General features: G+C 38.2%; 1 protein-coding gene across 1 annotated transcript in view; it reads left to right on the top strand.

The window, feature by feature from the left end:
* The window catches only part of REV3L (REV3 like, DNA directed polymerase zeta catalytic subunit), a 114,419-nt gene that overhangs the window by 23,341 nt on the left and 64,086 nt on the right, over window positions 1-26,992 (top strand). The window contains exons 2-3 of the mRNA XM_052678573.1: window positions 22,821-23,010; window positions 26,567-26,641. Coding sequence (XP_052534533.1) covers window positions 22,821-23,010; window positions 26,567-26,641 — 265 coding nt within the window. The remainder of the gene's footprint in view (window positions 1-22,820; window positions 23,011-26,566; window positions 26,642-26,992) is intronic.

The raw sequence follows: 26,992 nt of genomic DNA, 5'->3' as shown, positions 1-26,992 counted from the left end.
TTTGATATTTCCACTGTTTTTTATCGCAGTTTTATTGTTCTTGAGCCACGTTCTGTGAAGCATATGTATTTTGGTTGTTTCTGGCCTGGTGAACAACACTTATGTATTGTTCATATAATAATACTAAGGAAAGTTAATTTATTGAGTATAAGGGTACTGGAAGGCTGCTCAGTGATTTAAAAAAATGCTCACTGAACAGAATTCAAAGTAACAGTTCTCTGATATCTCGGAGCATATCACCTGGTACTGTATGCTTTCATGTGCTTTGAATTATAATATGTGGTTGCAGAGTAAGAGCTGGAGTTTTTTAGGAAAATTTAACTTTTTAAAATCCCTTAAAGGAGCATAAATATTTCTCATTGTTCCCACAAGAAACTATTCCTTCTTGTACTTATGTAGAATAAACTTTTCTGATACAGGTTTACTGTGTAATTAATTTGTATCACTAATGCGTAAAGTTCTTAGAACTTGAGAGAGGTAAAATTGAAGGGAAAAATTGCAGCAGTAGCACATGGTTATGGAAATCACTTTCTAAAGTTTGGGTATTCCAACAGTGTGATGTTGCGTATGGGAACAAAGAATCTAAGCAGCATCCACTGTGTAGAAAACAATGGCTGCGAAATGGATTTTGGGTCATTGCAGAAGCAGCTGAGTGCATCTCAGTGTGATGCTGGAAGAGCTGCTCTCGTTTTTGTTTACATTAATAACAGGAGAATGCTGAGGAGGTTGAAGGTAGCATTTGTGAAACAGATGTGGCAAGCTGTGTCTCAGGCTCCTGCCCCAGTGTTTTTTAAATGGTGTTGAAAAAATATATGAGGATCAGAAGAGAGCTCAAACATACTTTTCCTCTTCTGGAAGATATTAAGATACATTTTCATTAGATTATACTAGGAGGTTGAGAACAAGTGATCAGAAGTTTTAGTATAGTGAGGAAAAAAACAGAGAGAACCAATATTTGGATTTTAGCTGGTCAGATTCCATCACCATCTCAAATATTCAAGCAGAGAAGAGTTTTGGAGAGTGGCAAACTATCAAACACCCCTCATTGTGTTTCACGTAAAGCTTCATAGTGTAGAATCACTGTGATTTTGTTGGTAATGTAAGCTGTGTTTGATGCTTCTAATGAAACATTACTGTGGCTTTGATTCTTTAAACAGATTGTTCTCTCTAGGAAGCTTTAAGGAGGCAACGGCCATTGACTATTCCTCTGCTTAAGGAAGGCAGTGAAACTTTTAATTAAAATTGTCACGTTCTGGATTCTTTTTCCTCAAGATCAAAAGGAAATGATGGTATGCCAAGTTTCTGTTTCCTGTTACGTCTTAGTGTAAAATTTTAGATTATATAGAAATAGGAACAAACATGGTATCTCAAGACTTCAGCATTGATGAGAAAAGGAAGGCAACTTGGCGGGATGTATTGCAAGTGTGTTAGAAAGATGCATCTGGTAATAAGAACCTGACATTTTTCCCAGCTTTTCCAAATCTCTCTAATATGTAACATGCCTGTTAAGTGCTATTCTGAGTTTACACAGCAGGGTGGGATTCACTTTTCTGTCTTTTTTGGCTATATTCTGCTTTGTCTCCAGTTCTAAATGGGCACAGCAGACTCTGCTCCCAAAACACTGGAGAGGTGTTTTGTCTGTATACCTGCTATCTTAAAATAGGATGTATCACTCACCGCGGTTGCCATTTGTCACTATTCCTCTTTAATGGTAGAGAGAGTTTTGTAGAATTAAGCACATAATATTTAACTCATTATGTGGATGAATTCCAGACTGAAAAGATAGGTCTCTGTACCAGTAAATAAGATTCATCTGATTTGTTTTAGTAGGTATTTCTAAGATCCAGGCTGTTAGGGTTGCTGGTATTCCTACGGTTTTCCATGGTTCTATCTCAACACTTTTCTTCTCAACTCAAACTATCTTGGTGTAGATGTCCTTATGCTTTTTTAACTATTGGGCTCACGTAGACAGTACAGTTTTATAGACTGTTAGACATGAAGCAGTGGGACAGACTGTCCGGAGAAGCTGTGCAATCTCCTTCTCTGAAGATACTCAAGACCCATCTGGACACCTTCCTCTGCAAACTACTGTGGGGAACCTACTTTAGCAGAGGAGTTTGACTTTGATCTCTAGAAATCCCTTCCAGCTTCCTTGATTTTGGGAAAATAAATGTACCCTTCCCCCCTGCCCCCAAAGGGACAACAGTACAAAAACATCCCATGGAGTAAAAAGTAACACAAAGAAGTTTTGGATTCCAGCAGATGTAGTAAAATGAGTCAAGAAAGCAAATTCAAGATAGTCAGGCTCACATGCAGACAGGATGCATGGGGTCTGAAAGTGCAGGCAGGTAACAAGGCAGGTTATCTCATTTATGCACAGTGTGATAATTACACAGGGAGTAATTTTAACAGTTTGTTGTGTACTGCCTCTAGTTATTTTTGCAATGATTCTGCCTTTGCTGAAATAATTCACTTGGAACTCAGAGTTCCAAGTGAAAAAAGTTATTTTGACTGTATTAGTTTCATTGGATGTAAGATAATCCTTTGCTAGATGTGTTTCCATTGGAAAAAGGAAAGTTCTATTTATTTGTGTTTATTGTGTGTGCTGGGAGCTTGTCTGCAAAATTATTTTATAAGCAATGAGTTGCAAATTACTGTTAAGCATTTCTTTTAACTAGAATAAAGAGACTTAGAAAACACCATGTTTTGTAATACACATCCCTAGAGCTATATGTCTTCCAGTTGAGTGCAGATGTTAATTATTAGTTGGTTAACCTCAAATTTCTCTGGAGGAAAAATGTAGGCCTGGTCACATGGTAGGCCACGATGTAGATTGCTATCAGCAATACTGCTTAAAAGTTGGGTTTTTGTTGTGTTGTGTGCTTTTGTTTTCTTTCTTTTTTCTTTTTTTTTAACACAACACAAGGCTTATTTTTTTCCAAATATTCAAGTAATGTGGCATTCTTCTGCAGGCCTTGCTGCAGATTGTGGTGGGTGTGTCTTGAGTCTTCTGTTGGGGGTCTAATAATGAGATGGCTTTTGTATCTTTTTTAAGTGGTTTGATAAATTATAATTGCAAGACAGTAACTAAAAAGCATGCTGTACTATCCCTGGGGGAGATTTGCTTCTTTTGTAGAGATATATTTGAATCTTCAATGCAGAACTGATTTCTTGTGCTATTATTTCTTTCCGAACTTGCCTGCATGTTATTTTGTTCTGTTTTTTTGTTATTTTTTTAATAATAAAATTCTGTAAGGTAGGGAATATTCCCCAAACTGACATTATTTCACTTTGGGAGAAGGGAAATTTTTTTTTTTTTTTTTCTGTTCTTTTTAGTTCTTTTAACCAGTTTAGGCTGTGGCTGTATTCTAACCAGTTCAGAAAGTGTGTCTTGAAGTGCTGCACTGGGATCTCTGCCTTGTTTGTTTCTGGTGTATTTTATTCCCACAGCCTTTAAGTATGAACACATGATTTAACATTAGTCATTTATTTTATCTCCTTATGTTATACAGTAAGTCACTGAAAGGCATATATTGCATTGCTGAAAGATTTCTGGATTATATTCAAATTGGGGGGAAAAAAAAAGCTGAAAATATGAGTTTCCCATTCAGTAACTTGTGTCCAAACTTAGATCCCATTCAATTAACACAAATATTGTTGCTCTGCTTTTAGAAACATTCAATTTGATTTACGCTCTGGATTGATTAGATCGCTTTTTTCAGCATGAAGCTCAAGTCATCTTATGTTGTTTACAAGTGAAAAGAACGATAGGATTTGTGACTTGAAAGTGGAAAAGGGATTTGTTTTACATTTTATTAGTCCTTACGAGTTATTTGCTTTGTCGACTTTTTCCAAAAATGTTTTAAAATAGTGGCTGACCAGCTTGCTTTCAAAGCAAGGAATATCTGGAGATTGGTTTTGTAACCATTTAGGAGGGCTGTTCCAAAGATAATTCCCCCTATTTTATGATATGGGCTCACGATATTGTAGGGAGATGGTGGTGGCATACCATCAGTAGAGGTTGGACCTTCCCACAGTATTCTGTTTCACGTTGTTGCAGTGTAACAGATGGCAGCAGAGAGGCAGTCTGACAAATTGGTGTCTGACATGGAAGTGTGGATGAATGTCACTGAATTCCTCCGTGCAGAAAAAATGGCACTCATTAACGTTCATTAATGCCTGCCGAATGTTTATGGAGAAGAAACAGTGAATGTACAGAGCAGTAAGGTGTGTACAGTAGGGTGGTAGGTGATGTGTTTCAGTAGTGACAACAGAGTCAGTCCCCTCCACTGGTGCAGACTGTCATGAGTGCAGCATGCAGGCTCTTCCTAGTCCTCCTATGTCCTGAATAAGGAGTGAATTACTGTAGCTCTGCTTTAGCTCTTGATCTTGCTCAGCAATGTCAGTCTGGTGGCATCTCGTGGCGAATTCAAATTGTTTTTTTTTCCCTTCTGAGTTGTCAAATTCTAACTAGCTCCCCCAGTGCCTGCACAAGCTCATTTCAGCCTTTCCTCATCTTCTGTAGGATGTCTGTGGTCCTTTTTTATTTATGTGTACCAATGTTTAGCAGTTTTCTAGAACATTTTAGCTGTCTTGAATGTAGAGACTACTGCCTTTTTTTTTTTTTTTTTTTTTTTTTTTTTTTTTAATTTAAGGCTTGTTCAACACTAGAAGAAAAAGAGTTAAGGGAAAGGTGAGAATAATGTCCATTTTCTAGAGCATGTGTCTGACTCTGAGGAGCCGTTCTGAGTTGGTGCCTGGGGTATTTGCATGAACTTCTAACTTCTGTGACAAATGAGAGCTGCATCATGTAAATAATGCATTTGAGGTGGAGTTCTGACTTACTTGCAGATTCTAGATCTTTGCTGTGTATCAAGTGAAGCTCTATGATTTCACATTCTATGAAAGAGCCTCTCCCGGTTGCACAAATAAACTTTATTTAACGTATACACCTAAAGCTTACATGGTAACTCTTAGTCCTGCTTCTCTCACTGGATTGAGTTTTGGAGTTGCAAGTTGAATATCAGTGTGGTGTGAGGGATTGCCATCTGCTGAGCTGCTCAGTGAGGTGGCAGAATCACCATCCCTGGAGGTGTTCAAGAAACATTTAATTGTACTGAGAGATGTGGTTTGGTGGAAATATTGATGGTAGGTGGTGGAACTGGGTAATCTTGGAAGGTTTTTCCAACCTTGGTGATTCTATGATTCTGTGACTGCTCTGTCTGTTCTTCCTGTTGTTTTCAGACACCTACTTCCCCCCTTCTTTATGAGTTTCTCCCTCCATTTATCTTTTTGCTCCCTCACTCCATGTGCTTGTTGCTTTTTTCTTTCTGTGTTGCCTGGACAGCAGCAGTAGTGCCCTTGAAAGCCATGCGTGGGAGGGACTGTCTTAGCATTTGATTACAGTTACTTGATTCTTGCCACATACTTTATTTATGCTTCTAGATAAAAGCACAGAAGAAATCCCCTTTATTGCTCAGATTTTATTTTTAAAATAATTTTTTTTATATAAGACAGTGTGGCTAGGTGGCCATATTTGGCTTTGTTTAATTTTAGATGTCATTAAATGTGTTAAGGATTGGAGTAGCTACATATGTATAGTAAATCTTGAGAAGAAAGCTAAATTTAAGTGTTCTGTTGTAAAATTGCTGAGACTAAATCTTACTTCATCTTGCTCCAACAGGAAGCCCTTAATTCTGGGGAAAAAAAAATTGGGAACATCTTGTCTTTTCACATTCACTTGCATGGAACAACTTTTAGAATGAAAATAAAGCATAACCTTTGTATAGTTTAGTAGTCCTCCCTGGTAACAGTAGCTCCATACAATAACAGTCATTAAAACATTTTTAGATAATGTTTTATGCAGGCTATTTGAATACTGTGATCTCATTTTAAGTAAAACTAAATCAGTCATTGAGAATGTTACTTTGTTCATTGACTGTAAATTCTACTTTACTTGTTTTCAGTCACCAGTGAAAGTACAAGGAAAAAATGCAGCTCAAGTAATTCTGGTTGTCTTAATCAACCTAATGAGTTGTGATTTAAAAAAAAAATAGAATACATGAAGACTTATCTGATTTGAAATGTAATGTGGCATACATCTGAAAATTAAAAATTCAAGTAGTTTTTTAAAGCTGATCAGTTAGAAATAGTCTCATCTGCAGATCTTTGCAAATCGGCAATTTTCAGAATAATTAAGAATTTTATTAGTAGTGTCATGTATCACTTGGTCACACAGTATTAATTTCTTTTTTCTTCATATTGACCCTAGTTACCCAAGCTTTTCCCTGTCTATTTCTCTCTGAGTAGTGTGCTATGTTAAAGGAAAGTTAAATACATGAATGGCTTCCGTATGTCGCACAAGGTAAAAAGCAGTGTCTTCATCCACCTAGTTCCTATTGCAAGTGTGGATACTCAGTTATTACATTGTCAACGACAGAGGCGATCAGAGTCTTTCAGTAGGTGTATGATGCATTTGTGCTATTAAGATTTGAGGGTAAATCCTAGCAAGCTGCCTGAGTCAGGAGTTCACTCCACAGTGACGTTTCGAGAACCTGAACAGTGCTGATTGTATGCAAAATACACATGCTTTTATCTTCTCTGCCTCCCTGATTGCAGTCCTCTGCAGAATGCGGGCCAGTCAAAGCACAGCACGGAGGAAGATTCTAAATGTGGTAACCTGTTTCTTAGAAAAGAGCAGGAGAGAGATCTCTTAAAGCATGAACAGAAAACTACTGTAGAAAATGCAGTGTTCTGTTCTCTCCCACAAACCTCTGGGACAAATCTGAGGTTTTTCCCCACTGCTTCCCAAACTGACAGAGTTCCCTGGCTCTCTGTCATTTAGCAGTACACTCTCCTTCCCAAGGAGCTCTAGTTTAAAGCCTTGGTGATGAGTCCAGATAGCTTACTGTCTGGGTATATACAGCCTGGTATATTCATGCCCCTTCTGGTCAGTTGTGTCCCATCCCTTGTCAAAGGTTTGTCAAAGGAGCATCCTGGGTTGTAGAACCCATAGCTTTTGGTGTGACACCACCCACACAGCCAATCATTCAGCTGTTTCATTCTTCTCCTCCTGCCTGCTTCCCAGTCTCCAGCCGGGAAGATTGAAGAGAATGCTACCTGCACTCCCCCATCCCTTCAACATTTTCCCATGGGACGTAAAGTCTTTTCTGATATTTTATAATTTCCTGATTGCAACCTTGTGTGACCCAACTTGAAAGACCAGGAGGGGATAGCAGTCATCCAGCTTTATGATATCCAATAACCTCTTGTTGGTATCCCAAATGGGGGCCCCTACCAGGCAACAAACCTCTCTAGAGAAGTTATCCAGGTAGTTGATGGGTGCCTCAGTGCCTCTCAGTAAAGAGTCTCCAATTAGTAAGACCCTTTACCTTTCTTTAGCAGTATATAGGTTGTGACTCAGGTCCTCAGTTGGACCTTTTTAATGTTATCACTCCTTTCTGGTTTTGAGCTGCTATCCATACAGTCTTCTGCCTCCCATACCAGAGCTTGAAATCTATTAGCTAGTGGGACTTTAGGGGCGAGGGGGTGTCTTCTCCTTTTACCTCAAGCAGAGACAAAGTTTCAGTCTTCCTCACCCTGCATGTGTTGACTCTCTGTCAGGGGGAAGCCTGTTTATCTTATTCCTCTAGCTGAGCCCCAAGACAGAGCTGCCTACCTGTGCTGCCACACCATACTAGGCATCAGTCTCTCTCTCAGACTGCTGGGTATATCTCAACCAGGCAACTTCCTCTCTCAGCTTGGTCAGCTGCTCAAGTTGGGTGTGCCTATACCCATCACACCTCTCTCTTACCTTATTCCTTGGGTGACCTGCAGATTCCAGAGCCAAACATCTGGCAGCTCTCTTGCTCCTCTGGAGGTCCATCTGGTGCAGGTATCAGTCCAGAAAGGCTGTGGACCCTTCATCTGTGTTTCTGCCTCAGTCTGTCTGCCGTGCTGAGTGGTCACCATGTTGGTATTAGGATGTGCTGAACTCAGCAGAGGCATTTTCATAGAAAATTACATTGAGAACTGGGTAAGCTCCTTTTAAAGTATGGTTTATTGAATGACAGTGCTACCTAGCAGAAGAGAGCTATCACCTGAGAAGTGCACCACGCCGTTTTTGTCCCCCACCATGTGAATTGCCCTTACAAACTGTCTGCACCACATCCCGTTCTTTGTGCTCCTAGAGCTGCCTTTGTAAGCTCAGGGAGTGGCGATGCTGCTCCTGGCCCTGCTGCCACCGTGAGGAGGGCTAATGGTGCCCAGCGTCTGCTCCCTGTCAGGCACACCCCTCTCCTGCTGAGCCAATTCCTTGCTTTGGTGCAGAATGCATCCACCCTGGAGCTGAGCGCCTTGCAGGAAAGTTGTTTTCCATTCAGAAAGGTAATCAGCAGTCTGAGATGTGCTGGGCAAAGAATTTCAGCAGCTCAAAATGTAACAGACAGAGAGATGACCCTGTAAAATAGGAATAGCTGCATTGGCTGGTACTACATTTGCAACAGCTAGTTCTGCATAACACTTCAAAACATTTCTTAAAGAATGCAGACGTTGCTATAAATACCTTGTCTTGGCAAACAGAGCATCCAGTCTACACAGTCTTTACAGCCACTCTGAAGGTTATTGAGTGAATACAAGACAACCACATGAAATGATCTTGTACAGGCCAAGCAGTCTTTGGATACATGCTTTCTGCAAAGCCTCAAATGTTTAAATTTTCTTTTTTTACTGCATCACTGAGACATAAAAAGGCCTTGCAGTTCTAATTATGTGAAGAACTAGAGCAGTGTGTATGTTACCAATTAATGACTGTAACAAGCGTAAGATAAGAGCGCTACAAAGGCTGGGCATTCTTTTTGGAAAGAAAGGCTGGAGCAGGCAAAAAGCCATGAAACCCTTCAAGTGCTGCCAAGAGACAGCAGACTTTATAGTAGATGAAAAGAGGGGGATGGATGCTTAATTCAAGATGAGGAAGTGAAGTAGTGTGTTACAAAAGAAACCGAAATAGGAAGTAAGATATTTAATAGCATTGCAAAATGTGAAGAATAAAATAGTAACACCAGCTGTACTACTGAAAGAGCATTCATTTGCATGTCTTGTAATATGTAAAAGAGCAGAAGAAGGCATAAAAAGATCATATTGGAAGACTGACAGGCACTGTCCATGTGTTGACTTTAGTGGTGTAGATCTTGTTTACCTGGAGCGGGGAAAAAAAGCCCACTTTGTTAGAAACTGCAGTTGAGGGTGTGGTGGTGACCTGAGGGCTTTATTCACGGTGGAAGACAGAAAGCTAAAATATACTCAGTTTGCTCCTACAGTAATGAGTAATGCCTCCTGTTTGTTTCCGTGGAAAATATAGCAGCTCTTTATTTTTTGGGGTGACAGCTGAGCATGGCTGTCTGGAATAGGCTTTTCTTTTATGTCACTGTCACCACTGCTGAAATGCACCACCCACCGCCTCGCTGTGCTCACATCCACTGTTTGGTCTCCATGAACATTCAGCAAGCATCAGTGAATGTTGGTGGATGCCATTTTTTCTGCATGGAGGAATTTAACAGCACACCTTTGCTTTGTCTGCACTTGCATGTTAGATGCCATTCAGTCAGACTGCTCCTCTGCTGCCATGTGTCATACGGTGACAGTGTATAACAGCACATTGGTGGGAATGCTCAACCTCTACAGCCATACCACCACCATCTCCCCCTCTGATGTTGTGGGCCAACATGACGAAATTGAAGGCATTGGTTTTGGAGCAGCACCAGTAGATTTATTTGAAACACAGTAGATGAATCTGTAGGAATGTAAAAAGATGTGGTTTCACTGACTTTGAGTTTCAAGTACTTATTTCCTTGTGTAAGTCTATTACCCTTGTGCAATTTTTGTTTCACAAGCAGGCTATCTAATAACTGGATGGCAAGGAAGATAGAAGTAGAGAAATAGCATTACTGTTCTGTGATTGCTTTCTAACACAATATGGTAGTGTAAAGGAGGAAGAGAAATCTTTCATCAGAACAAAAATATGCTATAACTTCATTATTGGTTTTGAAATGCTGCTTTACTCTCTGCAGTTTATACAGTTATTTTTGCATGTTGCACAGTACCTCAAGTTAATTGTGAATATCTGTTGATGATAAGTATGGTGAAAGCTATTATACTGGAGCTGAGAAGTTCAAAATTATCTGGGGTAAAAGAGGCAGTGAAATTGGGTGTGGCTTTTTTGTTGTTGTTATAGGAACGTTAGAATTGCTCTGGATTTACACTTCTGTGAGATGAATTAAGGTTTAGACCACCAACTTTGAGGAATACAGCTTCTGTAATTCATCTGTGGAGTTGCTCCATAGAAATGAATTTGGCTGGGGATTGATTCATAGCGAAACAGAGCCTGCTATAAGAGTTCCAGCTGAAAGTAGTTTCTCTTGTGTAACCCTGGGGGTCTTATCTCCAGAATCCTTAAGGAAAACTTAGAATAAGGATTTGAGGAATGTGCGATCTCAGTTTATAACATCTTTTTAAAAAGTAAAAATGAATTAGAGCATTTAGTCACTCTGCCTGCTTGCTGTAATTTCCTGTTCCCACTCTTGGAAATGCTTTAACAATCTGTGCCTTTTGTATATGGCCTATCTTGGAAGACTCATGAACCAGACATATCTGTCACCGACGTCTTTGTAGATAGATTGCTTGTAAAGTGTGCTACTTTCTTCTGCTTTGCTTATCATATCAATACAACAAATGTATACAGTGTTTATGTCATTATCGTATTCAATGTAAGTAACAGTAATAGGTTTAACTTATGGAAAGTTTGTGGTTAAATACGTTAATGTTGTGTTGAAAGTTTTTGTTACCTTAGGGATTGGGATATATGTGCTCTTATATGAAGTTAATATGAGTAGGTTGAAACTTCTAGTTTGAGTAAAAGTTCAGAGCAGAAATTTTTGCCTGAAATGCTCTGAAATCTTCTGTTAAAATTGTGAATTACTTGACAGCAGGTGTATTTTGTTAACACTAAGACTTGCTTTACTTGGTTGCCTTTTTCAAACCTTCTGAAAAAAGTTTTAGGATGCAGAGGCTTACAGCTAGAACATCAATTTATTGTCCATTAAAATAGATTCAGGTAGCGAGAAACAAACTCAAACATAAACTACGCCTTTCTTCCCTTTTTCTTAGGCTCAGCTTCACTCCAGACTCCTCAGACCACACTGCCTCATCCTATAAGCCACACACAGGGGATGACGGGAGAAGGTGGCAATCGGTTCATTTTCACTGTGGTTTCTCTCTGCCACTGCTTCCTTCCATCTGTCACCTTCCCTCTGCTCCGGTGTGGGCCCTTCTGAGTGCTGCAGGGGAAATCTGTTCCTCCTCCTTTCTTTGATGTTGGTGTTCCCTCCTAAGCATGTTTTCCCAGAGGTACCACCAGCTTCAGTGATGAACTCAGCTGAGCTCTGCGGTGGATCTGTTGAGGCCAGCTGGACCTGTCTGCCTCTTCTTACAGAGGCCACCCCTGCTGCCAGCACCTGGATGTATGAACTAGTGCAGTCAGTAGTATTTAGAATATGGTTTCTTCTCCTATCAGGAAGTTGTCTCTACTATTACTGTCACGTACTATATAGCCCTTTCAAAAGCTTGGAATAATTTAAAAGGTGTGTAAGGTAAGAAAATACTCCTAGTACTCCTTAAAGTACTCCTTAAGTTGTCACCTCTCCAAAAAATGTTAAGCTTTGAACAAATAACAAATTAAGAACTTATTTTTTTTAAAGTTAAGCATGATGAGTCTGCTCCATGATGGGCCTTTCCTGGGCTGCAGAGAAGTTCTCTGTGCCTGAAACACTTCCTGCCCTCCTCCTGCACTGACCTTGGTGTGTGCAGGACTGTTCCTCTCAGATTTCTTATTCCTCTCTCCCAGCTGCTGTAGCACAGCAGTTTTTTTCTCCATTCTTCAGTCTGCTCTCAGAGGCATCACAGTTCAGCTCTAACAGCAGCAGATCCCTTTTGGAACAACTGGAGCTGGCTCTGATCTGATGTAGGGCGGCTGCTGGGCTCTGCTTGCAGAGGCCACTCTAGCAGTCCTCCTGCTACCAAACCTTGCCATGTAAACTCAGTACATAAAAACATCGCTTATTCTTGTGGAGCATGTTGTCTAGCTTCCTGGTAGAGAAGTTGGCTGAGTTGAGACAGTTATGCGCTAACTGGAGGTCTTAATGCAAATATAGAAGAAAAAAAGTCTAAGAAGTACTCACAGAGTTAGTTTCTGGATGAAGAATTGAGCAAGAGAAAACAAACAGAATATGGTGTCATTTATTTGTTAATGTAAACAAGTCTGGCTCATGAGAGCGTTTATATTCTGTACTGTACCACTTCACTGGGATTACACAAGTTTGGTGGTATTCGTGAATTTACAGTATTCAACATTTCCAAAAAGTGTATGTGGAAAGATAATGCCGATGAAAACAATGCTACCCTCATCATGTTGAACTTTGGGTATATTTTTTTCCTAGAATTTAGAGCAACAGTGTTTGGCAATATATTCCCCGCCCTCCTTCTCCAACTGTCTAGCTGACAGAAATGTCTCTTCTATTTAAAGAAAAATCTTTGCGCTGGTTTAGTCTGATGCAGGGAAATTGTGATTAGAATTATGCACACTCCTTACGGAACTTGTGCGTTTCCATGTGTAAAGATCAGCATCTTCAGTTAACAACCAGCAAAACTTGTTCTCCTTTGGTTATATATGAACCAATAGCCATTTGTATGTGATTAGTTTTTCTCTGATCAAGAAAGACTAATAAGATAGCTAAGAGAACTTGTATAGGAGTGATAGTTTGTAATGAAAGTTAGTTAAAGGAAATGAGGAAGAAGAGGTGTGACTACTCCTCCTTTTTCTATGGGCTTTTGTTGTTCATCTTTTACTGGATGTGGTAAAGCATGCAGACCATTAGTTTATTGGGAGTAAGAAAATATTTTGTATTCAGCTATGCTTTGGTCATGGAATAACAGAATTGCAGGGGTTGGAAGAGATCTCGAGAGATTATAGAGTCTAACCCCCTGCTAAAGCAGGTACCATACAATAGGTCACACAGGTAGGTGTCCAGATAGGTCTTGAATATCTGCATAGAAGGAGACTCCACAATCTCTCTGGACAGCCTGTTCCAGTGCTCCATCACCTTTACTGTATAGAAGTTCTTCTGCATGTTAGTGTGGAACTTCAAGTTCAAATTCAAGTTTTAGGCCACTACTCTTAGTCCTGTCACTATGCACCTCTCCTCATCCATTTGCCTCCCACCTTCTTTTAGATACATATAAGCATTTATTAGATAACATTCCTTTATTCTTCCCAGTTGGTCAAACATAGTCTGCCTCTCCTGCATTTGAATGGCTACTTTTCTTATTGGAATAGTAATTTGGCCTCTATTTTCTTCCTACATGTGGTTATTTTAGCTGGTGTCATAGTGATTTTTGACACTCATCCTGAAAACATTACTGATATTGTCCAGATGCTTACAAGTGCTATCTGTTAGTATAGGGAGCAAGAATAGCATTTCACACACAGCTCCTTTTGTAGATGGGTATTTAATACCAAACCCAGACTTGTATGTCTGCTTGTTTGTACTAAGAAGAAAATATTTTTGCTGTATCCCATAATTTATCAAGCTCATAAAGAATGGTTTCTATGTAGCTCATCCTTGATCTTTGAGGATCTTAACTGAAGTGAAGGACATTGAAGAAGGAGACGTAAGGCATTTTTAAACAATCTTCTCTCTTTTCAATTTTCCTGGTTCTAGTTTGGCTACTTGACAACAGATTCTGTGTTTTAGGTTTTTTCAGTATTCTCTAGTATGTACTCAGCTATTGCATTTGATGTTAACTGTAGGCAGTTGTTGCTCCTTGCTGATGTTGTACCTTCACAGGTGTGCCATCCTACAGATGGCTAGGTTTTTCAGTAGTATTTCTGAAATTGAAAGCAGTGTTATTTTCTGATGTCACATTCAGAAAGTATGTTAAGAGATTCAAGAAAAGAGGAACCCGTTACATATTTCCAGATTGAAATTTAAAAAAGAAGTTAAAAATTCTCAGTAGGATGAAGGCTTATTTCAGCTGGTATTTTCCATCAGAAGTAATGTCTAGTGTGTAATCTAGGGTGAGCAACTTCAGAGATTATTTGTTCTGTAGATACCTCACAGTTCAAAGTATCTAACAGAGTTTGGTTCTCTCTGACAATCTTATGACTTTCCAGACTGGTGAGGCAGGTTGTCTCTTACACTTCATGTTTCATATAATTAAGATAATTTAGATTTAATGTTAAAAAAAAAAAAAATACTTGCAAGCAAATTAGTTGGAAATATATCACTTGGAGATGCAACAGCTAAAGTGTATACTTATTCTCTCCATTAAAAACAGTGTTGCAAACATAATTTTGTTTGGTGTTTCCTGTGCTATCACCATTGAACCTCTGAGCAGTAGAAGCAGTCCAGGCTTCTCAAGACCTTCGGACCATCTGTTAGTTAAATAATTGCAGAGGTATTTCTTATTTGGAAAGTAATGGATCCAAGAAAGCTTGTGGACTTATTGTTTGAATCTAGAAAGTGACCACAAATCTGAGCACAAAGATTCCTTTATGCACATTAGTTTAGAGGGGGCTCCCCCAAAACAGATTTCCTTATCTGCTTTTAAAAAACCACTGGGGTGGTGTGATATTTATTACAGATTTTCATCTTTGTTTTTAAGTACAGAAATCTTCCTCATACTGTTTTGTTCTTTTTTTTTTTTTCCTTTTTTCTCCTAGCACAGTTAGTTATCGTGTATGTTTGCATTCCTTTTTTAACGTATTTGAAAATTACATTTGGATGTTCTGCTTTTATCTTTGTTTCCCCTTTAGTTCAAGTGGAAGAACAAGTTTGTTTGCTTACTTTGCTTGTTGCACTTAAGCTATTCTGTAGTTAGAAGGTGGAGGTTATATGTTTTTCATATTTTCAGGTTGTTTTGATTTTCCTGATGCAAAAGTATTAAAGAAAGCTGTACAATTTCAGAGTTTTGAGGTAATGTGCTACTCTTAGAAGAGTACACTCAGTAGCAGGATTCTAGGTCTACAAATTGCTCATGGGAGTTTGTTTTCCTTTCACAGAGACTTGCTAAGATAGATGTAGTATTATCTGCAGTATAATGCTGCTGCTTCTTTGGGTACTTTGTCCTATGTCTTTTAAGCTGTTGTACGCAAGCCATCTTTTTCCCTCAGTGCTTTTTTAGTATATTTATCCTTTAAACAGATAATTCAATATGAAAGTACTGTTACCTCCATTTTGTGAAAAAGTACATCACCTACAGTAAGTAATTTGAGCCACACATGAAATCTCCCTAGGTGGGAAGTGAACCTCTTCTCTTTGATTATTGGCTATGTATTAACTCAGTATGCACCAATCATACAGGGATTCCTAATTTTAAAGAGAAAGCACAGTCCTTCTCCTCACTAAGGATCTCTACATCAAGGAGAGGAATAATCAAGCTGTAATGAATCACAGGCCCTCATTTTCCCAATGGATGAGCTTTATATTTTATTTTTTTTCTTTTTATGAATGTAGAGGTATTGGTTGGTAGAAGGGAGGTTGCTGACTGAAGAATTATAAGAGTCGTACGTCTATACCCAAACACTCCATTTGGGTTGAAACATATTTAATTAAAAACTGTTTATCTGTCCCTTTTACAAATGCTACTGAAATAAATGTTTCCATATATGTTAGAGACTGAAGGCTTTGACACAAATATGTAACTCTGTATGTGAAATATGGTCTTTGAGCTCTTTTCTTGAGTGTTCAATACGTATTTCTCCCTTTCTTAGCACTCTCTTGGAAAAAGAAAATGGCTTGATTTAGGATTCTAGGAAATGCTGAGATTTCATTGAAGAATTTACTTAAATCTACTATTAAGGGACTGTGACATTAAAAGATTGAACTCCATATTTTTAAATGGCATGGCACATTTTAAGAGGGAAGTACTTTCCCAAGTTGTGCTAGGGGAAGGATTTAACTTCATCAAAGTGTGTTACCTGACTGATTTCTGAATTCATGTATCAGTGATGTTCTTGCTTTCTGTGAGAGTCAAAGAATGATGGTCTCATTCCAAAGGTTGTATTGCCAGTATAAAGTAGTCAAGTCTTGTCCAATTTCAGTAGCTCAGTATTGAATATTCAGTGAATCAATGTGTTGACAAACTCACTCCACTGAGTGAGATGGTTTAAGTTTAAAGTATTATTTAACTTGTGCAGGAGATGCTCACATTGCTCCTAGCTTGCAATCAGAACGGACTAAAAGCACTCTTGCTATGACTTGTTGTTTTCTGAAGATTCTTCCTGGGGAAATAATGAGATTGCCTGGAGTATGGGAACTCTTCTTTTTTTCTTTTCTCAAAATTTTTAACATGGATAATTGAACAATTACTTGAAAATATCTTGTTTATCCTTTAAAGATGCCAGTGTCATATCTTTTGTTTTCTGTTGAGTTTGCTTTACTGTTACAGTTAGAGGAAGTGTATGCGTACTTTGTGTGTTCACATTGTTCTTCTACTAATACAATCTATATTTAATTAGTTTCGCTACTTTGCAAAACTTAATGTACTGCACTTAAAGTACTCTTAATAGATTTCAAACATATGAAGTCCTTTGTCTTTTGTCTTCTACATCCTTCTCTTAATCTCCAGCCAGGATTTTTCTAAAATCTTGGGTTTTTGCCATGTATTTAAGTGCTGCTACGTGCTCCTTTTTGCTCCCATCTTGTTGTATTGTACAGTAGTTTGGGACAAATGTGTCGTAGTTCAATAATTAAAATAACATTTCTAGAGAGAGCTTCAGCAAAACTAGTTACTTATTTTACTTACAGAAATGGATTTTGTACATTTGTTCCCTATGGCTGCGCATGCATTTTAAAATGGGATAATCTTGTTATGTTGCAGAAATATCACAGCAAAAAATGTTTGCTTGTAGACCTTCATTGAACTTTACAGAAAAGTTGTGTTATCCACATTTAGTTTTAGTTTTCTGAATATGAAATGAGGTGATATCTATTCAAAATGTTTCTAGTACGTCACACTTCAATCTGTGAGAGTTCCACAGTCAGTTCCTATACTAAAAGATGTAGCATAGAAACCAAACAGCTTTGAGTTCTGTGTATAAAATTCTGGTCAAACTGTATTGCAGCTGTAGGTCATGTTCTGATTCATTTCTGGAAATGGCAAATGTAAGGATTTTGTGTTTTAGCATCATCCCGGCTCATGCATGAATACAGAGGCTGAAGTGTCCTTGAACTTCTTGCTCTTTCCTTGGAATCTTGAAATCTTTTCCGTGTGGTGATACAAATTTAAATCTACAAAGTAGAGCTTTGCCTGTAGGCTTTTGTTTAGGTCAGTTAAATGAGACACAGGGTTTCACTGTTCCTAGGTAGAATGGATCACAGAACGTAGTGGGTGGTTTCTTTTGGATGTTTTGAAACCAGTATTGACTTATGGCCTAGTAGATTCCTGTCTACTTCAGTATTGTAGGATATAAACTGCATTGGTTTAGGTTCATCTACATGCTGTGCTCAGACATTCCTCCCAGGAGAGTGAAAGTCTTTTGAAAGAAATAACTGGAAGTGATAACTGCATGAACTCACCCATTGCTGGAGTGTGAATCCTCAAAGAGTTCTGTAGGGGTGGGCAAAAATTTGTCTGAGAGAAAATTTGTCTGTCCCTGCAGAGAGGGACTTGGGGAAAAGTTGGATTTGTACTGATCGTGTGTGCTTGCAGCCCAGAAAGCAAATCATGTTTCCTAGACTGCGTAAACTGAAGTGTTGCCAGCAAGTCAAGGGAGCTGATTCTTCAGACAGGATCTCACAAGGGAGTACAGCATCTAGCCTGGGGATCTCCAGTATAAGAAAGACACTAAGAATTAGATCAGAAAATTTTACTGTAATGGGAGGAAACACTGGAAGAGGTTGACCAAAGAGGTTGTAGATGCCCCATCCTTAGAAATGTTCCAAGCCAGCTAGGATGGGCTTTGGGCAACCATATCTAGTAGGTGGTGTCTCTGCTTCTGACAGAGGGGAAGGACTAGATGATCTGTAAAGATCCCTTCCAACCCAAACCTGTCTGTGAAATTCAGAGCAGATGGACTTCCATCTTCTCATGCCCAAATACTTATAAGATTTTCACGTGCTAGCTGTGGTGAATCTGTAGGTTCATGTCATTCGAGTCAAGAACCTTGACTAAGTTTATTCCTGAGCTGGACAATACAATAAGGTCCCTTATTTTTTTCATGTTTTTCTTTTGCACTGAGATTTGTCCTGTTTTTTCTCAGCTCAGAAATATTTTTAGAAGCTTAGACTGAGTCAGTTTTATTTTCAAATGGTGAAAAAGCATGTCTCTGAGGACTCTGGAATGATAATCCTCAGGCTCTCTATCTTGCTGTACTAAGAAATGACTTGTACATGTGCTTGAGCAGATGGGTTGGACCAAACGACCCTCCAAAGATCCCTTCCAACCTCAGCCATTCTGTGATACTGCATAGATACCAACTTGGTTTTTTTTCTGTTCCAGATCATCTTGTGTGGCTGAGCTTTCTGGTGGTTAGAAGAAATCAGTTCTTGCTTGTTCTTGATATACAATCTAGTAGTTTTGCATTCCTTTATCCTACTGGTTTCAGTTCTCCTAATCATATTGAAGTTTTCTGTTTCAGGCTTACTACGGCTTTTTCTTCTAATATTTTGAATGACAGTAGAGCAAGGATTATATCTGGCGTGCATTCCTAATTGTAATGCATGTAGCAACCATCTTCAAAAATCAGCAGGCTTGCTTTTTTAATCCATGCCTCATGGGTTTCAAGTACACAAAGCTATATTTGGTTTTAATACTTCAGTAACATTTTTTGTCACTTGCTTTAATAAGTATGGGTTTAGCGCTATGTCTAAAAAAAACCCAAACATGTAAGACTTACTTTGTTGTCTAAAAAAAAATATATATATATATATTTTTTTTTCCTAGTATTGATTCATTATTATGTTGGCTATTCATCTATGTTGATGTTCAGTTGAACTTTTTTCTTCTCATAGAATGTGGCGAGTTTGCTAGTTGAGCATACTGTAGTATCTCAGGACTTTGTCTGTTGCTCCTTTCCTGCGTTACAGCAGCACTTCTCATTCATTACTTCACTGCTTCATTCAGTGCCTGAAAAAAGCTTGCGAGTAAGCCACAGCTTTACTTCTACATATCTGTACATTTGCTCAGCAGCCCTTTTGCATCATGTACTGGTGTGCTTGGTCTGTGACTTGCAGGTAACTCAACCAGTGCAGATCCCATTCTTTAACAGACTTTGGGCTATGGAGGGGCTATCTGGGCAGCATCCTCCTCCCGGTGCTGGTTATCACCATCAGTTGTTGCATTTGCATACACAGTATGTCCTTGTTAATAGAGCCATCGTACACGTTGCTCTCAGATGCAGAGTAGTTGTGATGTACATGTGCTGTAGTATGGAATACTGTTATTTGCTGAAAAGAGGTAAGCTCTGGAAATCACTGCTAGGCTTTCAGCTTTGCACTGAGAGACCGAGGAGGGCAGTCTCATAGTCTGCATGGCTAATGTGCTGTAGAGCACCACTTCCACTGATTTTTCACATTTAAAGAAAGCAGTGGGTAGGTGTAAAAACATCAGCTGGTTGCTGTAAGCAGTCACTGCTGTTCCAGCAGTACAGATTTGCTTCTGTCTGTATCTCAAAAAGAAAAAAAGAAAAAAAGAAAAAAAAAAAGAGAAACATGAGATTTGACATGTTTAAAGCATAAAACGTTTTAACCTTATCCAATGCCAAGGCTTTAATTGATGTTAATAGGTATGTCTGTGTGGTCTGAGCTCCTCGGTGGGTAGATTTGTTTTCTTCTTGTGTCCCTACTGGAAGGAATCCCCAGAAATCTGTAGCGGCTCAGCACAAACCATGGCTGCTGCTCCTGGAGCCTGAGCCTCAGACACAACCCCGCAACATCTGGTGCAATTCAGTGCTTCTACTTAAACGGTGGAAGCAAACAATTCAGTTCTTACACTAGTGGGGTAAGACTTGCGATAGTGTGGACTGTAAATAAAAATAGTGTAACCAAATGTCATGAAAAATGAGTGAATACTAACGAGGATCAAAGTGAGTAACTGTACAAAGCCATGTAACTTAACAGCTGCTCGCCGGCTCGGAGCCTTCCTTCAGCAGCAGCTTGTTTGCTTCCCTGGCAGAATCTAAAAGGAGGGAGTGATTCAGTACAGATGGTTTGTAAGATTTCCCTGGATCTAAAAGGTTTGGTGCTTTGGTCACCTGAAAGCTGCAGTGTTTTCTGTGATCGGTTTGGGGTTTTTGCACATAAAGGGAGTGCAAAGGAAGGTGAGAGAAGGAAGCATAAGGGAGCTTTCTTTGTAGTGTTTTTGTTTTCAGCAGTAAAGTGATGTTTCAGATCAGCAAAAAATCTTAAATATTTGCAATTGAAATGAATGTACCTCTATTTTTAACTCACTTAACTTGACTAATCAGATGTTAGCTCTAAAAGAATTATTAAGTAATTGTTCTACTTAAATTGTCAGGAACCTGAATTTAAATAATAACTTCATACCATCCCCCTAGTTTATTTAGTCTGGTGCTTTGTAATTTTGTTTTGTAGGGCAACAATTTTATTATAATCCAGAATAGTTTGGCAGCCATTAAAGCAAAGATATTTCGGTGTTAAAAATAACAGGAGTTCAGAGCTTCTTGTGTAAAAATTAATGTGCAGATGTAGAACTGATTTGGCTTCACAAGTTGTAGGTAACAAAACCATGGACAGACCTGTATTTCTGCCAGAAGTTCTTATTCTATCCCTCCACTGTTAAGTACAGTTTGGGGTGAGTAGGTTTATTCATTTTTTTAAAAAGCCTCGGTAAGCATTCAGACAAACATATTTGAGTAAAATTTGAATTTCTCTCTGAATGTGACACTTACATGTGTTTAAAAGATTATTAAAAAGTAAACGTAGGAAGAACTGTAAAGATTTAGACCACTTCTAATTTTAGTCAGGGGGAAAAGCCTTGTTTTAGTCAATGTTAAATACAGATGTGGAGAGACACTTGCATTTGTTGGTAACTTGATGCAGAACATTAATTTGTGAACGTAAGTGATCTGCTATCGCTGCACAAATCAGTGCTCTCTCCATTCACATCCTACTAAAAAATGATCTCTCTCACAAAGGGCAGAGGTTTTTCTGCCATGTAAAGCTGTTGATTCTGTCCTTCATTTTGCCATTTAAAGACTTGTAGTTCGTATTGTTTAGTTTCTTTAGCATGGGCAGAATTCATTATACATGATGACCTCAAGATTATGAATGTGTATTTTGGTGCTATTTAAACATTGCTGAAGAGACTTGATGGGTTCAACTTCTAGAAAGTTTTAAAAAACATGACCTTGGAGAACATCCCATGTGCTAGCATCCTCTAAGCATCCTCTAATGTCGCTTTGGGACATTACATGAGGGACCAGTAAATATTTAGAGAAAGAAAAATGGATCTGAACCCCAGTTTAAAAACAAAAATCTGTGCTGCTTATGATATTCGAAGGTACATGTTTCAAAGGTGTAAAAATGTGCAGGTGTCCTAGCTCTGCTCTGCTTGTTCTTTAATGGACCTACAGCTGTCATTACCGGGTGGCCAGTGGAGCACTAATGTGAGGGTGAATGTAGAGGTCTATTTTCCGAGAACTAATCTCAGTTTGAAAGAATAAACTTTTGGAAATCTGGTTCATTAGAGTTGCAGCCACTGTGGCTGTGCAGCCTCTTCCCTAGTGTTTATCTCATGGTTGATTAAAGCATTGCCTTTGGGCACTGCTGTACTGTCTTCATGCAGAGGGCCTACCTAGAAGAAATACAGTGTTAGAGACTTTGTCTGTATAGTTGGGTGGGAGCTACTGAATGATGTGTGCTGACACACAGTAGTTTGCTGTGAACCTTTTTAATTGACCGGTGAGAAGTCATGAAGACTTATGGGGGCTTAGAAGATGGTGAACAGGAGTTTCAGCTCAGGAGTGAACGCGGGCTGTGCTGTTTTATGGTGAGGAAAGAACAGAGAACACACTTTACAGATGAGACAGATGAGGAGTGTAAAATATTGGTGGTATTTGGAAGAACTCAATCCCCATTGCTGTACTTACCTTGTCTGAAGCAGAAGCTTGAACTGTGGTCTTGTCTAGCAGTGTGGTTTTCATGGTGTTTTCTCTCATTCTGCTGTTGCGGACTGATGAAAGCTAATACTAAGAATTATATCATTAATAGGCTAGAGACTGGCAGAGATGTCACAGGAATCAACGTTCCATATTCCAACTTATACCTTAATAACTAGGATATTCAATGACCTGGTGGATGGTCATTCTGGGACGTTCTTTTTAATTTCTGAGAAGCTGTATACTCAGCCAAGTAAGGAATGGAAAGAATTTTGAAATCAGCAAATTTTCACAAGGACTGGGAAGCTGTTAAATCGTTCAACAGTGAATGATTATGTAAAATTATTCTGAGAGTGATGTTGTCTTGTTATCATAAAGAAAATTGTTAGATTTTTAGATTTTTAGATGTTTAGATTACAACAGAATTTGTTGTTATATCATCTAATTTTGTCTGTTCCTTATTGCTTCAGTCAATAAAATAAATGTGAGAACTGCTCTGAATTGGTACTTTTTGTATTAACTGGATCTGAAATTATTTAATCAATGCATCCTGTCTGCAGTGCCTGAAAATAGCCTGAAAAATTTCAAATTCTGCAACTACTTAAATGAAGATGTCATTAAAAAATAAATGTTTGCCTTCTCTTTTTAGGTCAGAAGACTTGTCTCCACTTGCATGGTGTCTTTCCTTACCTCTATGTACCATATGATGGGTTTGGTCAGCATCCAGAACACTATCTCCGCCAAGTGGCATTCAGCATTGACAGAGCACTTAATGTTGCTTTAGGCAATCCGTCTTCAACTATACAACATGTTTTCAAAGTGTCATTAGTATCTGGAATGTAAGTATGACCTGTTAAGATTCTTTTCTTACTTGTTTTGAAGTGCTTTCTACTTAGTTCTATTTAGAAATACTTGGCACGGGCTTAGGTATGGACTCTTCCTTTCTCTTTATACTTTTTTTTTTTCCTCCTTTTCCCCTCTGTCTGCCTTCATACAGGCCTATACAACTATTACATGCACTTCTTACTTGCTTTGATCTAACACAATCAACAGTTATACTTGACTCAAACATTCTGTAACTAAATTTGATCCTACTGCCTGTCGTTTTCCAACTGTTCTTTTGAGTATTTTTCTGCCTCTGCTACTATCACAGTATGTTCCTGACGTTGTTTTCTACCTGTCTGGGGTATTCTAAGCTCCCTGTGACCAGAAGTGTCTTGCAGGAGTCTACCTCTAGGTCTTTTTTTTTTAAATTTTATTTCACTAGTCTAAGATGGCACCTCTAGAAGGTCCATCCTGGGTCTGTCATGTTTTATGTTGACCCTTATGGCAGCACAGGGTGTGAACCAGAGGGTCTTAAACATTACTCACTTATCTGTCAAGCTGAATATTCTGCTTACATTACTCACTTATCTGTCAAGCTGAATATTCTGCTTTTATTTGGTGTAGCTTTCTATATAATATTACTGATGTTAACATTTTAAGGATTCTCTTGATTGATTTTTATTTGACTTCCATAACCAAGGATTTTAAAGTGTGTCAAATCATGGTGAATAATAAGAAGCTGTCCTGAAGGAACACAGTTTGTATATGCATTGAATTTTTCACCTGCAAAACTGTGTAAATGCTAATTTCCCTACTATGTAGCACTACCTTTTACCTTTTACCTTTTTTTTTTTTTTTTTTTAAATGGTCTTTTGAAATATATCCTTTCTAAATAGGTTTGGGAAGATAATCTTTCTGTTCCCAGCCAATTGTAGTGTTGTTTTCTCAGTATTGCTAGCAAAGTGACGACAGTATCTTTCTTTTACTTTTAATCAGGACTTTCTTTTTGCAATAGCAGGAATGCTAACCCACCATATGTTTTCTTTATTTTTCCTTTTTTTTCTGAAAGCTGTATGAATATTGGCATAGCTGTTCATCTTGACAGTGTAGCCTGAGTGGATTAACCTGCCGAAGGGAGTCTTTTCTCCTTGAATCAGTGAGAAGACAGCAGACAGAGTAGGAGCCTGCCCTTTTTTCACCTCTTATGCCTTAGAGTTTCAAAACAGTCTTTACTGAAAATCACATGCTCTTTACTTCAGAGAAGTAAAGACTGATGTATTTTGTTTGCCTGCATAAGAGGCTAATGAGATGCCCCTAAAAGGAATTGTAATACACCTTAATCTTTTACCTAGGTAGATAGACATTCTTGTGTAGTAACAGAAATGTTTGTATTCTTCTGTTCTAACTAAATCCAGATTTTGGTTGTAGATGTTGAAGTATCTCTGTGTTGAGAAGCCTGTATTTTTCTTTAAATCTTGAAGGTATCTTACCCATTTTTCTCTGTATTAGTAGGAAAGCGGTTCTGTAAACCCTTACAGGTATAATAGGATGTTTGTTGTGTTAGCTTCCAAGCATAGCAAAGGTCCTTGAGTAAGCAGGTGAAATACATTTTCCTTCTGTTTTGCAAAGTTAAAGTAGGTTTTCATATCTTACTTTGTAAGTTGTAACTCCTACTTTTCTGGCTTCGATGTCAATGTGAGTATGGGTCATTTACCTTGCAAGTGCTAACTTCAAAAAAGCTGCTCTCAATTCACTGACCTACAAGCATATTGAGCCATTATAACTCACTGTACGTATATAAACTGTCATTAAGTTTATTACTATTTATATAAGAGAGATTGCTTCATCATACAAGATCTCATTTCCTCTTTTTCAGCATAACAGTTTCAGTTTTGTTGCTTCAACTTACCTCAGTTTTAATACCATAAACATTTTTTAAACAGCTCACTCTAAATGTATGTATTTCATAGAATTATAGAATCATCAAGGTTGGAAAAGACCTCCGAGATCATCTAGCCCAACAGTCCAACTACCACCAATATTACTAAACCATGCTCCTTACTGCCAGATCTAAGTGTTTCTTGTCACATATATATATGAATGCATATGATCATATAAAGATCATCTGTATTGTTGAGTTTGCATTTAATTTCGGGCTGAAAACCTTCTTATTACTTTTTTTTAAACATTGCAAGTAAATCAAAGCTCCACTTTTTAATAATATTTTACAGAAGTAACAATTGAATATATGCATACCAGGACTTCTGTTGAGTTCAGTTGTTATTGCTGCAAACTGTAGACTTCTTGCATTCACCCAATGCATTGAATTATGGCCTGTTTCCTGAACATGCTGTATTACAAGCATGTTAGATTAGATTAGCATTCTTGATGCTGAAAAGTCAGTAATTCAGTCAAGTAATACCAGAATTAATATTGCCTGTGCAGCCTCAGCTTAGCCTTGACATATTCATTATGACATGTATTCTTTAATTGCATTCTCAAATCCTATTTTCTTCAGGATTCATGCCTCATTTAGTGCACGAGATGACTAGTAATCACTGAAAAAGGGCAGCTATTCATTCTTTTAAGCTGCTCTCATTGTTCAGTTATTTATATTACACAGCTGATATTTATTCATTTACACCTGATCTGTGAAATTAATGTCCTCAGTGACTTTGTTACAGCACTTATCAGAAGAGCTGAACACTGTTTTTGAAACAGTCCAGTGCTAATAAGTTTAATGGAAGTACTGTTATGATGGTGTGGCATCAATATGTTTACATATGAGGAAGGCGAGAAACAGTGCTAAGCCAGAAGTTCTTAAGTGAACCTTTTAGGTAATTTGACATGCATAGAGCCTATTGTTTTTATCTTTAACACTGTGCAGTAATGGTGCTCAGTGGTGCTCCCATAATCTTCAGCTATAGTTTTGAGTACTTGGCACTTCACCAAATAATGTGGAAAATACTTGAAATTAGTCATTCAGAAAATGGGTGGCAGCATTAAACACTGTCAACTTGTGATCTTATCATCTCTAGCAAACTTCTGACCAATGACAGGAGCTTTCTGTTGAACCCACTTACCTAAACTAGACTGGAATTTCTAATGTAAAATGTGCACTATAACTCTATCTTACCCCAGACATCTGCATTCTTTTTTTTCATTTTTGCTTTGCCTTCCTTCCCAAATTCAAATGTGTACATGTACACATCTGACCCCACTGAACGTCTTTTATGGAACGTGTACTGTGTTTCTGTTCAGAAATATAATGTGTTTTTAATGGTGTATAATAATAATGGTTAAGATTCTGTAGAATCTGTGTGTAAAGAATTGTCATGTGCACCAGAAGCACTTCAGGTTTTGAAACTGAATGAAAACATGTTATTAAGAAATGCATTGGGAGCATAATGGTTTTCTGGCGCGATGCTTGGAATTTTCATTTTCCTGGATGCGTATGCCGTTCATCTGTTTTCTTGTCTTCTGGATTTCATATGCTTCATGGTAAATTGCAGTTGAGTCAAGGCCACCATTTAATTGGCTAACCTCTTGCTTTTTCTTCTTTCTCTCCAGGCCTTTTTATGGTTACCATGAGAAGGAGAGACAGTTTATGAAGATCTATCTTTACAATCCTGCAATGGTAAAAAGGTAAGGATACAGTGATATGAAGTTTTGGCTGATTTCCGTGTATCTAGAGTGGAAAAAGTAATTTTTGGAGCAAGATTGCGTACATTTTAACAGTAGAAGTAATAAAAGTATTGTCCAAGCATTTCAAAACAGTAGGAAAATTACTAATTTTAAGCATGCCAGTAACAATATTTTTAAAGGAGTAGCATGTTTGCAAAATGGACCAAATTGTAAGTGCCTTCAGTTATCTTGTATTATCTACAATTTTTATGTGCTTGAACACATTTGCATCATTTTACTTTTCATATAGAATTTAACAATGCAGTTCTATTTTATATGTAGCACTCTTTCATGCTTTCTCTCACGTGCCCT

The sequence above is a fragment of the Tympanuchus pallidicinctus genome, unplaced genomic scaffold (assembly GCF_026119805.1).
Source record: "Tympanuchus pallidicinctus isolate F22 unplaced genomic scaffold, pur_lepc_1.0 scaffold1, whole genome shotgun sequence".
Classification (NCBI taxonomy): domain Eukaryota; kingdom Metazoa; phylum Chordata; class Aves; order Galliformes; family Phasianidae; genus Tympanuchus; species Tympanuchus pallidicinctus.
This window is presented reverse-complemented; position numbering and strand designations above follow the sequence as displayed.